This window comes from Rhinolophus sinicus, chromosome 3 (genome assembly GCF_057876585.1).
Source record: "Rhinolophus sinicus isolate RSI-liver-muscle chromosome 3, RSI-T2T, whole genome shotgun sequence".
Taxonomy (NCBI): Eukaryota; Metazoa; Chordata; class Mammalia; order Chiroptera; family Rhinolophidae; genus Rhinolophus; species Rhinolophus sinicus.
In genome coordinates this window covers 63860527-63874221 of record NC_142503.1, presented here as the reverse complement: position 1 = coordinate 63874221, position 13695 = coordinate 63860527, and the positions used below count along the sequence as shown (strand labels likewise).

The 13695-nt window shown below is 41.7% G+C and overlaps 1 protein-coding gene across 1 annotated transcript in view; it reads left to right on the top strand.

Moving 5' to 3' along the window:
- The first annotated feature begins 539 nt into the window (after positions 1 to 539).
- Positions 540 to 13695, top strand: part of ELL2 (elongation factor for RNA polymerase II 2) — a 70911-nt gene continuing 57755 nt past the window's right edge. Inside the window, exon 1 of the mRNA XM_019727992.3 lies at positions 540 to 866. Coding sequence (XP_019583551.3) covers positions 720 to 866 — 147 coding nt within the window. The 5' untranslated portion in view covers positions 540 to 719. The remainder of the gene's footprint in view (positions 867 to 13695) is intronic.

The window sequence follows — 13695 nt, the reverse complement described above, 5'->3', positions numbered from 1 at the left end:
GAAGGGCATCCTCCCCAATTCCATCTGCTCAACAGCACTAAACTGAGTTTTGAGACACTCTCTAGCGACTCTACCAACCGCATCCTCCCTCACTGGCACACACCGATCTCCAGAAGCTTCCGCAGCCGTCGGGGGACCGAGTCCTTACTTGGCCACACATTTGGGGGGTCTCCCTCTCTCAGGATCACCAGTTCAGGAAGAGGCTCTCCCCTACTCTCCACTACTATCCCTCAAGGGGCAGGGCTGCGACTCCGGGTAACCAGACCAGGCAACTTGTACACCCAATTAGCAGGGGATCCCCCAAACCAGCCTGGCCAATCCCGGCTGGCGAGCCAAAACGACTAGACGTGACGTAACATATGATTAAGTTGGCGCGTCACCTAGACGTCAGCCTCTCACCTCTCGGACGTCCCGTCCGTCCTGAGAGCAAAACTCCAGCGACTTTGGGCTCCGCCCCCGTGAGAGTGGATGGCAGCCAATGAGGGAGGTTCTGAGGCGAATGGGGCCAATGAGACGAGCTCGGGGCGGGGCGCGGGGCAGGAGGGTGGGGCGGGTGGCGGCGGTGGCAGCCCGAGGTCTGGCTGCGCGCAGTATATGACAGTACGTCAGCAGCGGGATGGCCGTAGCTGTGGCGGCGGCTGCAGAAGCCCGAGCAGCCGCGGCCGCAGAGGAGGCTAGTGCCCGAGCGGCGTCGGCGGCGGCACCCCGGGGAGTTTAAGATGGCGGCGGGGGGGGCGGCGGGCCTGCGGGAAGAGCAGCGCTATGGGCTGTCTTGCGGACGCCTGGGGCAGGACAACATCACCGTACTGCATGTTAAGCTCACCGAGACGGCGATCCGAGCGCTCGAGACCTACCAGAGCCACAAGGTGAGCGGCCCGGCCGGCCAACCCGCCGGGCTCGGGGAGGGAGAACGCGCCCCTTGCCGCCCGGCCGCACCTTCCCCTGCCCCCGGCACCCAGCGCGGGGCTGGCGGAGTCGTGGCTCGTCGCCGCTGCCGTCAGCGCCCGGGCGGCAGGGCCCGGAGGGTCGCGGACGACGCCGTCCCGGGCCAGCTCGGCACTGAGGCGTGGGGAGACGGGCGGGCGGGCGGCCCCTGGCGGCGGGGCCGAGGCAACCGCAGCCCTATCTTGGCGGCGCCGCAGCTGCGGGACTTTCCGACGGCGCCCGCGGGTTTCCTGGCATTTTCTGTGCCAAAGAGGGAGAGAGGTACCACGGGGACGAGTGTGATGAGATAACGACGCTGCTCCCCCCGCGGCGGGGAGCGGGGGCGGGGGCTGTGCATCTAACCGATAACGAACCCGAAGGACCCCTGGCACAAGTCGTCCGCGTTTTGGGAATAACAAACACATAGGCACCGTGGACCCGCAGAGACGGAGACACAGGCGCTCCGTGTATGGAGGCGGAACACATCTTGTACTCGCAGGGACTTGGGGACATAGGCGCTCCGTGTATGGCGGGGCACACCGTGTACTAGCAAAGGCTGGGACACAGGCGCTCCGCGTACGAGGGGGGAGGAGCACACACCTTGCACTCCCAGGGACTCGGGGACACAGGCGCTTCGCGCTCCGAAACGCACCAGCACCGCGTACGGGGGAGCCACACACCCAGAGCTCTCCCGGGGGGCAAGAGATTCGTGGGGGAAAGACGCGCGGCGTCTCGGGTGGATCCACGGACATAGAGACCTGGAGCGAGCGTGGGGGGAGGATACACTGCATCCCGGGCGGAGACTCCGGTCTCTCACCCAGCACCGCGTTCCGGAGAGAGACCCACGGACTCACAACTCGAGTACTGCGAAGGCTCATGTGGGACGCACGTCCGCCACAATTGGAGTACAAACTCGGGAACGCGTTCTCACGTTGAAAAAATGAGGGAGGGAGGGGGAGAGGGAAGGGGCGAGGGAGACCGAGAGAGGAGACATAGCAACCAGGGTGCATGGGGAAGCCGTTTATGGACATGTAGGACGGTGCGTGGATGAGGAAGACAGGAGTGGACACACTGTGGAAGGGGAGGGATATACCATATGAGGAGGGGTAACATTTACTCTAAGACAGTTGGAAAGAAACCCACAGGGCATCCTGACATAGCCCAGTCCATACCAAGGAAACACGCTCCAATTAACTGATCTCATAAAACAGGCACAGAGGGACACCCAGATGCAGACTCACTTACTCAGATAAAAATGGAGATTTAACATCTGTTGAGCTCCCACTAGCGCCAGGCGTTTTAAATGCATAGGAGGAAGACAGCGTTGGAGGCAGAGTCACTGGAGAGGTGTGAATCCTGGTTCTCTGGGAACGTGTGAACCTGGGCTAAGGGAGACTCGCCTGCAGAGCGGCCTCCTACACAAACATGCACCCAGGGAGGCACACAATTGTGCACAGCATGGGCAGTACCTGAATTCACATGATAGTGTAACGTGTAAACATCAGGACAGACTCGTAGAGGTGAGCCTGCTCTCAGGGGGGCACTCACAGAAGTGAGTAGACACCTGGATGTACATTTCAGGGCACAAGTATTACCCAGCAGAAAAGCCTATGATGAGAAACACTCAGACTTGGGGGGCGGGAGGGGGATAGGAGAGGTGTGTATGAACAGGGAGAAAGATTTTTCTACATACCGTGAAATCCCAAGGAAAAAGTCTCATGAATGGCTCAAAGGTCTGCACACCCAGCAACAGGAATGCAGCGAGATACAAGAAATATAAAACTGCGCGTGTCAGTAGCTACTCCCAGACAGGTGTACCTGCAGGGAAGAGACCAGCACCCTCATGGAGTGGGAGTTCCAACTGGGGGAAGTCAGATAGGCAGGCAGAGGTACAGAGGCAAACGAGAAACTCAGCCCTGCAAGATGTAGAGATTGGCTTGCCTGTTCCAAAAGGAGAATGTGGGAAAGAATGACAGTGGGAAGAAGGCAGGTCAGGAAATGTAAAGAGAAAAACACAGAAGCTGGAGAGGAAGAAACCCAGCAGAAAGAGGCCAACCTCCAGTCAAAAACAGACCCAGGGAGCAGAGAGAGACCGACACAGGGTAGAGAGACATCTCTGGGGACAATAGGTCAACCAGCCACCTTGGGAGGACAACAGGCAACCTGTAAGGTTGATTACAGTGAGAGTGACAGACACTGTACACTTGGCAGGGATGAGGTGTGTGAGGAGGCCCACGGGGAAGGGATGGTCCCGAGGGAGAGTGAGGTGACAGGCCCCCAGAGCTCCGCTGATCTGTATGACCCACTGGGGCCAGGAAGGGAGTGCTGTTTGTTTTCCTACATTCATTCCTGCCTCCTACACCTTAGTGTTTACATGCTTGGCATTAAGATTGGAGTGTTTTGACTCCAAAAGCCCCCACATTTATATACCACTATCTTCCAGGAGCCAGGAGACCAAAAATTCTTTCCCAATCCACCACTTAATTCTTGATTTTTATTTTTAATACTCAAAGGTACTGAAGTCAGTGGCTTTGCTCCTGACTACTATTTCGTTAATATCATTATCTCTTTCCATCTCTGCATGCAAATTAATGACTCTAGTCAATCTGTACAGAGGCAGAGAAAGGAAAAGGAGATGACTTTTCCAGGCCCCTCCACCTTTCTGATTGTGGATCCAGGTAGCTTGAGTTAGTCCTAGGATTCCTTTTCTCCTGAAAAGATAGTGGTAGAAGCAGTGGTGTGCAGGGAGGGGGCGAAGAAACAAGCTGACTTGGTATTTGTAGTCTGACACTGCCTTGTTTGTGACTTAACCAGTTCCTGTCCCCAGGCCTGTCACTTCAGACACTAAAACATTTTTTAAGGGACTTGGAAAAGCAGTAATTGGGTTGAGAATGTTAACCCCAAATGAAAAGTTGGTACTTCAGAATCCTCTGGTGGGTTCAGGTAAGACTCCTGCGAATGTGTCCTCAGTACCCCTCTTCTGGCTCTGGCCAGACCAGGGCTCCCCCATCTGCACAGTAAGTTACCTGCATTAGGCATTAGGCTGAGCTTTTACCCTTGACTAGAAGGATACTTTGTTGGTCTTACCCCTTTTGCCCTTATCAGAAGTAGAGCTTGGTAACTCCATTGTAGCTACTGTTTAGAAATATGTTGGCATGTGTTAGCTAATTGGGAAGAAGTTTCTGGTGGTCAAGCCTATTTTCTGGGGGGAAAAAAATGACTTTAAATTTCTCACATAAAACTGCCCCCACCATTCCTGTGCTCAGATCTGAAGGTGCTTAATGCTTGACAAGAGACCTCTAAATGGCTTTGACGTGTACAAGATTATGACTATTACTTGTCCTCTTCTAATGATTTTTTAAGAGCCAGAAATTTCAACAGGTTAATTTCCTAAATTAAACATCAGTTATTTTTACCCAAATTATTTTGTCCATTGGATTTTTTCCTTCTAAATCCACTTGACCTAAGGCTTCAGGGAAGTAAATTTAGGAATTTTAGGAAACTATGATTTTGGCAAAATACAGAAGTTCTTTAGATATTATTGAGCAAGTATATGAAATTATTAGCGTTCATGAAAACAATCTTTCATTGGAAACAAGACAAACAGAGCTAAATGACTTTTATTCAAGTTTTCAATTTTTAGAGAAGAAACGAAGAATGCTAACTTGGGAATCTTTCTAAAAAGGGATGGGGGTACAGAAGAAACATTGTGAATTCAGGAATGGGAGTTGTAGTTGGAGTAAATGTCTCCTAAAAGTTGTTTTTCCACTGAATTTGAATATAGAAATAGTTTCAAATTGATTGTATATTAAAAAATGTTAAGTAGAACATTATTTTCACAGTTTGCAGAATAAATTTAGACATACTAATATAGACATCTAAGATATATTGCAAAGCTCCTTTTTTTTTGTTTTTTACTGTAGATTATTTTGAATGAGGGGACAAGTTAGTAAATAAAATCACAAATTACAACTTTATAGTCATTCTAAATTGATGTCTGTGATTGTCTGGTCCATATAAGCTCTACATATTTTAAGTGAGTATATTTTACTGTAATTACATATTTCTCCCGAATGTATCCTAAAACTATATTTAAAATTAAAACCCCAAATTCTAAAATATATCTTCGCTAATTTCTTCAGTAATGTAGCTGGCTTTATTTCGACATTTGAGTAACTCATTTGTAGTAACAAAAATCTTATCAAAATATTGTTTTCAGATTGTCATTGCTGGTCCTGTCAATTTATTTTAAAAAATGTTCATTCAGAGTTTCAAAGGTGGTGACTCAAATAATATCATGTTTACCAAACTAGTACATAGAAAGTCTTGAATAGATGCACTTGCGGGCAGGGGCCTAGCCATTCATTCTCTGTCTGAAGCTCAGAAAGTAGATGCCTTTAAGAAAGATTCTGTTAACACATTCTCTTGTTAACTGTAATTATTCGCTTAATTTTTCTGCCTTGATTTGTGTCTTCCAGAAAAATAATAGTGTTTCAAAAGTTTGTACAAATATACTTAAATTTAATTTTGCATGAGGAACTCAGTCTCCCTGTTTTACCAGATACTATTATTTCCCATCAAAACATAGTCTGATTTAAACCTCCAGTCGCTATTCTTCACAGTAGTTCCCTTTAACGTGTTACTTGATCCTCTAAAATCACTGATCCCACAGGTCATGGGGTAGGTGTGATTTCCTCTCCAGAGCCTGTCATTCTATTAGGAGAACTTTTAAGTTTAATTTCATTAATTGTGGTTTAAGGCACAGAAAAGACTAATACCTTACTTTTTCCTTATCTCTTCCTTTTTCTGCCTGCCCTCAAACAAGTTTGAGTGTGTGTGTTTTCAGTAATCTACCTTATAAATACTACAGAACACCCTGTTCTCCTGAAGGCACCACTGAAGCATCCAGACCTGACAGCACAGAGCTGCCATTATCATGGGACATGTTTATGAAGTAAAACAAGGTGATTTGCATTAGCATGTGCCTTTTGTTGAACTTTTTAAATGTAGCCAGGTTCAATTTAAATAAGTTAATCTTACTGACTTTTAATTTAGACACAACTGGATCTTAAAATGCCTTTTATCACGTAAAGTCAAGTTTGTTCTCCATATTGTAGTGTTTGAAAAGTTTATTCAAATGATCAGGTGCCCAGTGCAAAGGAGGGTGCTCCTCCCAGTGAAAAGCTTAACCAGATTGCCTAAAATGATAGACAGGGAATCTTGGCACCAGAATCGGGAAGAGGTAAAAAGAACATATGTGAAGGATTGGAATATGTTCAAGAAAAGAATTTAAAAGGAAAGGGGCATAGAATTCTTGGAATGATTTACAGGAAAGCTTACCGGAGGACAATCACCAGATCCAAGCCTTTCCGTTTGCTCCCTTTGCACTTGAAAAAAAAAAAAACTATGGAAGCTGTGCTCATAGGACTTACTAGGTAATTTGTGATAAAGCTACCGGAGGGAAGAAAGTGAGAATTTCATCTAAAGCAATGCTGGGGCACTTGAACAATTCACGGTCACCACAGACAGGCTCAGGAGCCTGGAACCAGCATCCAGCACACTTATTTGACAGTTTGGGCCAAATGTATTTGAAGTATTTGAGAAGATGTCCCTAAAATATGATATTATGGGCATTTCTGCATTTAAGATGAGCTAAACTTTAGAATAAAGAAAACACCTATATAACCCCACATTTGACTCTCCTGTATTCATCAGCTCCACACGACATTTCCCATGACTTAAGCAAAAATCTAGTAAAGAAGATCTGGAGTAGAATACAGTAGGTTAATGGCCATGTCTCCATAGCCAAATTGCAGCTAAAAAAACAGCATGACTCAGGTCTGATTTACCAGGAAGAATTGTTCTATCTTTCCTTTTTTTCCTTCCCTCCCTCCCTCTCTTGCAATTTATTTACCTATCCATAAATTCTGTTGTGAGCCATGTTAAATCTTGAGGAAGAACAGGTTTAAGGGTCGCCGTTAATATTTGCCCGCAAAGGCCAAACCTAGCATTTCTATGGCAGTATAATGTAGGCTAGAAGAAGATAGGATCTGCTTAATTAGGGTATATGCTCCCTAAAGATTCATGAATCAAATTAGCACCTTGAATTGGACTCTACAGTTAGAGCATTTGGCTACTTGTTTCTTAGTAGCCAGATTGTTAGACAACGAATGCCGAAAGTTTCTTTTCTTATTGAGGATCCGAGATGTTATTGGTCTAAAAAACATCCTGGGGTCTTAAAGGATTTTAGCAAGATTTTGGCAGGCAGAGACTGGATGGGGGACCACATTTCCAGCAGAGGGAATGGCACAGGCAAGGAAAGCACAGCAGCAGAAGAGCTAGGGGCAGGCTCTGAGAATTGTAAGGAACTTAATCAAGAGTGCAGGAGAAAAATGTCGTTGCATCTCAGAGAGGAACCGCAGACTGGAGCAGGTTGGCTTTTATTCCATCAACACTGGGGAGACACTGAGTAGAAATTTAAGGTAATTTGAGCTATGTTTTCAGATTATTCTGGCCATGGTGTACACGATGCATATAAGGTAAATCTGGAAGGAAGCAGACAAGTTACCAAAAAGTATGTGGTCCAGGCCCGAGATGATTTGGGTCTTAACTAGGATGCTTGTGGAGGGCATTAGAGTTCAATAGAATCTATAGAATTTAACCACCATGTTTTAAAGGAATAAGGTTAAATTGAGATTTCTAGCCTTCAGCACTAGGAGGGGTACCCTTAGTAGAAAAAGGGGAAATCAGAAGCAGTTGGGAGAGTTGGGGGCGGTGGATGATAAAGATGAGTTCCATTTTAGTGAACATTCACTCTGTTTTGTTTGGTGTCTAAGAGACTTAGGCTTGATTAGATGTTTTATATTTGAAAAGTATATTTGGGGGTCTGAGGCTAGACTAGAACAATGCTATATTGTTCACATGTCTCAAACTCTTTTACATTTGGATGGAAATTTGGGGGATTGGTGATACTTGTGGGGAAGTTAAAATTATTAGGTAGAAGAAATTTTGGTTTTAGCCGGGATTTTTAAATTTTTGTATTTTTATGGGCTTCCTTTATTCAGTAACCTTTATATAAATTGCACTTAAGACCATCAGAGAAACACAGATAATATGAAAATTGAATTTGTTTTTAACTTGAAAATGAGACCTGTGGTTTCTGTCCCCAATGATTATTGAAACGGTAAGTAACTCTATAATGTGCCTGGATGTACCATTTAAGTATCATTTTGAAATGATTTCTAAAGGCCTTTAAGGCCCTTCCCAATGACCTCCATTTTTGTTTCAGTGTGTTGATTCTCCTCTTTTTTGTTTCATGGCTTCATTGTGAAAAACAAAACAAAAAATCACGAATACATAATGCTTTTGTCATCCATCGTCATGGACTAGTTACGATGTTTGGTTCATGGTCCATAAGGTAACCTTGACTAGAAGACTTTTTCACTGAACAGTGAGCTTATTTGAGGGCGGAGTCAGTCTTGAACTTTCTAATAAGATTCACTGAGATACTTGAGAATCTAATATGCTTACCTAGAAACTTAAGTGATAGCATATTTTAAAATAGCATTTACTTAGTATCACTGCTTTTGTTGCCTCCAAGAACCAGAACACATATCCATGTAGTAAAAACTCAGTTGAGTAACTTAAGATTTTTTTTCTTTAATAAAAGATTAAGAGGAAGAAGTCAGAATTATAACTACCAAATATTCATTTAGCAAACATTTATTAATTTTCCGACATGTGCAAGGCATAGAACTAGCCACTGGAGATGTAAAGCCGAGTGAGTCATAGACAGGCCCTGCTATCAAGAAAGTACAGACATATGAAACAAAAACTTTAGGAAGGTCTTTATTCAGTGGGACACCTAAAAAAGAGAATGGTTCTGTTTGAGGGTATGTCTGAGAAGCAGTGTCTGCTTCTTCACCTCCCATCCTCTGTTCAGGCCATCGGGTTGGGTCACCACATTGCTAAGATGGCACGTAACTAGGTCACTTTTTACCAGTCCAGTGGTCACCTTTTTGTCACTATCTTACCTGACTTCAGCAGCATTCCCTCCTGTTATAAACAACTTCCCTGGTCTTCTGCCTGCCCCCTCTCCCCCATTCTTTCCGTTTCTTCTGTTGACTGGCTTCTGAATGCTAGAGATCCTGGTTCCCTTCTCTTTTTCCCTCCCCGTGTTCATCTAATCCTATGGATTTAAATGCCATCCATAGGTTGCTGACTTCCAAATATTTATCTCCAGCTCTGACTGACCTTCCTCCAACTCCAGGCGTCTATTCCCAACACCTCATCTCATCAGTTTTATAGGTATCTCAAAAAAAAAAAAAAGCCACCATTATCTGTCTTGAGGACCACCGTCAATGGACTTCCAGCTAGCCTCCAAGCTTTCCCTCTTCTCTGCATAATTCATTCTCCACACAGCAGCCAGAGTGAGCTTTTTAAAACATTAAGTATAATCATGTAGTTTCCTGGTTTCAAGCTTTCTAAAGGATCTCTTCGTAAAAGAGTTTTTGATGTTCATTTTATCAATTTCTAGTATTTTAAAAATACTCTAGTATTTTTAAAAATAATCTAGTATTTTTAAAAATAATTTCCATCTTTCAATCCAAGCTTATTTTACCTTACCATTTCTCCTTACATTTCTGCTCTAGAGATCATGATCTGAAGGAACCAGTCTTCATTTACATTTGTAGTCAGATTTGACATGTAAGCTTACCCATTTATATAAAGCTCACATGAAGCTCTCTTGAAAAATATGATGGGATATTATGCTTCAAGTATTGTTGGTTTAACAGTAACTAACTTTTTAGCTTGTTCAGTTTAGATTTTTGCCTTCCATGTTCCTTTAAGAGCTATTTGAAATAGTAAGATTTAAAACAACAATAATATTTTTTAAAAGTTTGGCCTGCATCAGATAGCTACAGTTTGCCAGAAGCTATCTTTCAAAACAAGGACTGTGTTCAATAGATTAGGTTTTTGACCTCTTCTCACTACTGTTTTGGCCATCCCTTTTATATTTCACTCTTTTTTATGGTATAATGGCTAGAAAGAAATTATTCTTTATTCCATGTGCTCTTTAATCTGGTTCTTCCAAATCTGCAGAGAAGGAGTTTCTTCTACAGGTAAGGTTGGATTGACTCACAAAGCAAAATACTAGATTTTGTGAAGCTTAATGACTTTTTTTTTCCATCTTATAAAAGATTGGAGGCAATGAAGGAGACACCCTTTATTAAGGCAGCTTTGGATTATCTCTAAACTTCATTCATGCTGTCATTCTAAACATATGACCAGTTTATGATAAGAGCTGAGTATATTTGATTTCTTCAGGGTTAACAGTCTGATTTCCTGTGCTGTTTCCTGCTTTAGCTCCAATTTTCTTTCTTCCTCTTATTTCCCTGCCTAGATTATTTTTATTACAGTGGTTAAAGTATAATTATTAGGTAGTCTTTGGTCTCTCTATCAGGAGATGTTTTAAAGAACAGAATAAAATGACTTTTTAAAAGTCATAACTAGAAGTTAATAAAATGGTATAATGCCTCCTATAGTACCTTAGGAAAGAAAGATAATCTATCATATACGAATCATATACAAATTGTATACCAAGGAAAATCATAAACACTTTACTATTTACTTGCACAGGTGAAAACAAATTCAAGTGCCTGTTTTAAGCTGTAGTGCAAAACCAGAAAAAGTCATCCCCCAAAAAACTCCCAATTCTTAATTCTCTAGCTTTCAAATGTTTCACATTTTATATAATTATTGTTAAGAAGGGACAGATGAGGCGACCGTGTTTCCCCGAAAATAAGACCTAACCGGAAAATAAGCCCTAGCATGATTTTTCAGGGGGACATCCCCTGAACATAAGTCCTAATGTGTCTTTTGGAGCACAACTTAATATAACACCAGGTCTTATTTTCGGGGAAACACGGTAGCTGTATAAAATGGTGGGTAAGAACACAGTTCTTAAAGTGAGACAGGCCAGGGTTGTAGTCCAAGGTCACTTATTAGCTATGTAACGTTAGGTAATTCATAGGATTTACCTTAGTATTGGAAATAATAGTATCTACTCCACAAGGGTGTTCTGAGAATTCCCAGAGGTGATAGTAAAAATCATTATAGTGCCTGAGGCATTGTAAGCACTCAATAAATAGTAACCAGTTAGTTATAATTATTTCTTAAAACAATTCCTCTTAAAGCAGTCACCTGACCTACCACCATTTATAGAACATTTTCTGGTTTTGACAAAGTTCCAAAATTATATTTGACTTTGGAATTTTTTTTTTTGGGGGGGGCGCTACTTTATCATAATTTATGACACAGCTTAGGTATTCAGATAAATATCAAGTATTTAATAAATGCCTTTTGGTTAATTTTAAGTAATTCAAGAATTCTTGAATTTAATTCAGTAATAATTCAAGAGTTAATTTTGAGTTAAATTTGCGTTAAGTCAAAGTTCCATAATGGGTTCAGAAGGGAAGCATAAGGCATTTCAAGTATATCTGTCAGCTTAGGGAATGAAGTTAGAAGGATCTCTATAATATGTTTCTTAGAGAAATCACTCTTTTCTAGGCTCAGGATGCTATTCCTTATGTTTATATATTCACAAAAACCAATGGAGTAAAAGTAACCATAGATTTGATTTATCCACATGGATAAGCAATATGTAAATAATCAAGCGATGGTTATAACTTTTATAGGATAAGTAACTTTCTTTTATTCAACTTCAGATAAACCTGAGCTTTTCTTTCTCTCCAACTCTAAAAGAATCATGTCAGAAATTAATATTACTCTGTAAAATTAATATTACTTAGTAAATTATGTGTTACTTTTATAGTCCTGATATATTGTGAGGAATACTCCCAGGAAATAATGTGCGTAGATTTCTTTGGTCATAGAGCAATTTTTGTTGCAGTAGAATTGGCTTGTAACAGGTGTCTAATGACAGGTGTCAAGAGTATAACCAAACTTTTGAGCATTTTAGTATTGCTTGCACTTTTATTCTGTGCTTAAGAATGCCTTACATTTCCTATGAGATATAGAGGGTTAATTCTAGGAGCTCTAAAAACAGGGAAAGGACTAAGAGTTTAACAGAGTCTTTTGACTGCAAAACATCACCTTTATCAGGTTGTTGAAACATTTGTCAAAGGGAGTTTCCCTAGTCAGTCCAATCTGTATTGTTTCCTGGCTGGACGAATATGCCAAGCCAGACAATCTTTCTTAGATTATAGCTCAACTACTATTCAGTTAAACCCTAGAGTTACTTGATTTTTAAAAGAGCTACTTGGTGCAAATATTTAATTAAAGCTGAAAATCAAACGCTGAAGCCCTATTGAAACTCATTTATAGTGGGAATGTACTTAGTAAGTTAAACATTATTTTAAAACATGCCGTGTAGTATTTGGCCACCTATAATTACATTATCTTTTAAAATTGAATTGCATTTTAAAAATATACAATGAGTTCAGGTCATGTTTATGCAGTGAAACTTAGGCTTAAAAACATTTAGACAAAAAGCTAACATGCGTGAGACATTTGTTTAAAATAGTATTGACTTTTAGAACCTATTATTCGTGGGAGCTATCCCATTAGCACAGATGCATAATAAGTGGTTTAGAGTTCTAGCTGTCTCCTTTTGCATTTTTTAAAAAACATTCAAGAACTATAACCTAGTAAAATCTTATCTAAAATTGGGATTAAATCAATAAAGCACTTAAGGTTCTCCTAGTATTGTTTAAGATGTCAGACTTCTTAAAGGAGTTTTGCAGTAACAGTGATCTTAGTTTGTCCCGTTTGGATGAGCACCCACAACTATTCCATAGGTGAGAGTTTTATTATTTTTTTAAAAGAAAAACGCTAACGCCAATATTTATATACGTTCCTTTATTATGCATGGTTTTTATAGCAAAACCAAAATATTTTTAATCAGAAACTGAATTTTGGAAATTGTAATGATTGTATGAAATTCATTTGCCTTGGAAACAAACTGCCAGAAGAATTGAATGAGCATTTAAGGACTTTGAAATGTTCCGCCCTAGGAAGTAACCTGCTACAGAGGCAAGGGAAGGGAAGGGTCCTGTACTTGGGATTCAGAGGGCTGGATCTGAGGTCCAGCTCTGCTAATCAACAGTGTGGTGATCCTGACCAACGCAGTTTACTTGCTGAAGACTCGTTCCTGTCCCTGTGAAATGGGGGCGAAGGACGCCTTCCTACCACCCAGGACTGGTGTCAGGAGGCTCACTTGAGAAAACGAGTATAAAAATGCTCTGTGCATTACAAAACTATGTAAACATTTTTGTTAAGAAATCAAGCAATACAGAGAAAACTATAAGCAGGTATGGTTAAGTTCTAAATTCAGGTGATGAGACAAAAACTGGATAAAGTGAAAATTATTCTTCAAAGTTTCTAAATTGATGTAAAACATAGTTGTACTGTTTTGTCTATACAACACAGCAATCTGTAAATTATATAAGGTACATAGTGTGTACCACATATATAAAGAGAACATGGCCAGATCATTTTATAATACTTTTCTGTAGCTGAGCATAATGTAGATAAATACTTGTAAGTTAAATATGTGTTAGACTTTTCTGTATCGTAACAACTAAGAGTAAAACAACCTATGAAAAAATACACCCCAATGTGGTAGAATTATGACACGGGCATCTGGAAAAACAGTAGCTAACAGGAGTTAACGCCAAGTGGGCACAGTTCAGACTTAGCAAAATGGTGGCAGTTGTGTTTTGTTTGGACTGGAAAAGGTTTAACATTTTA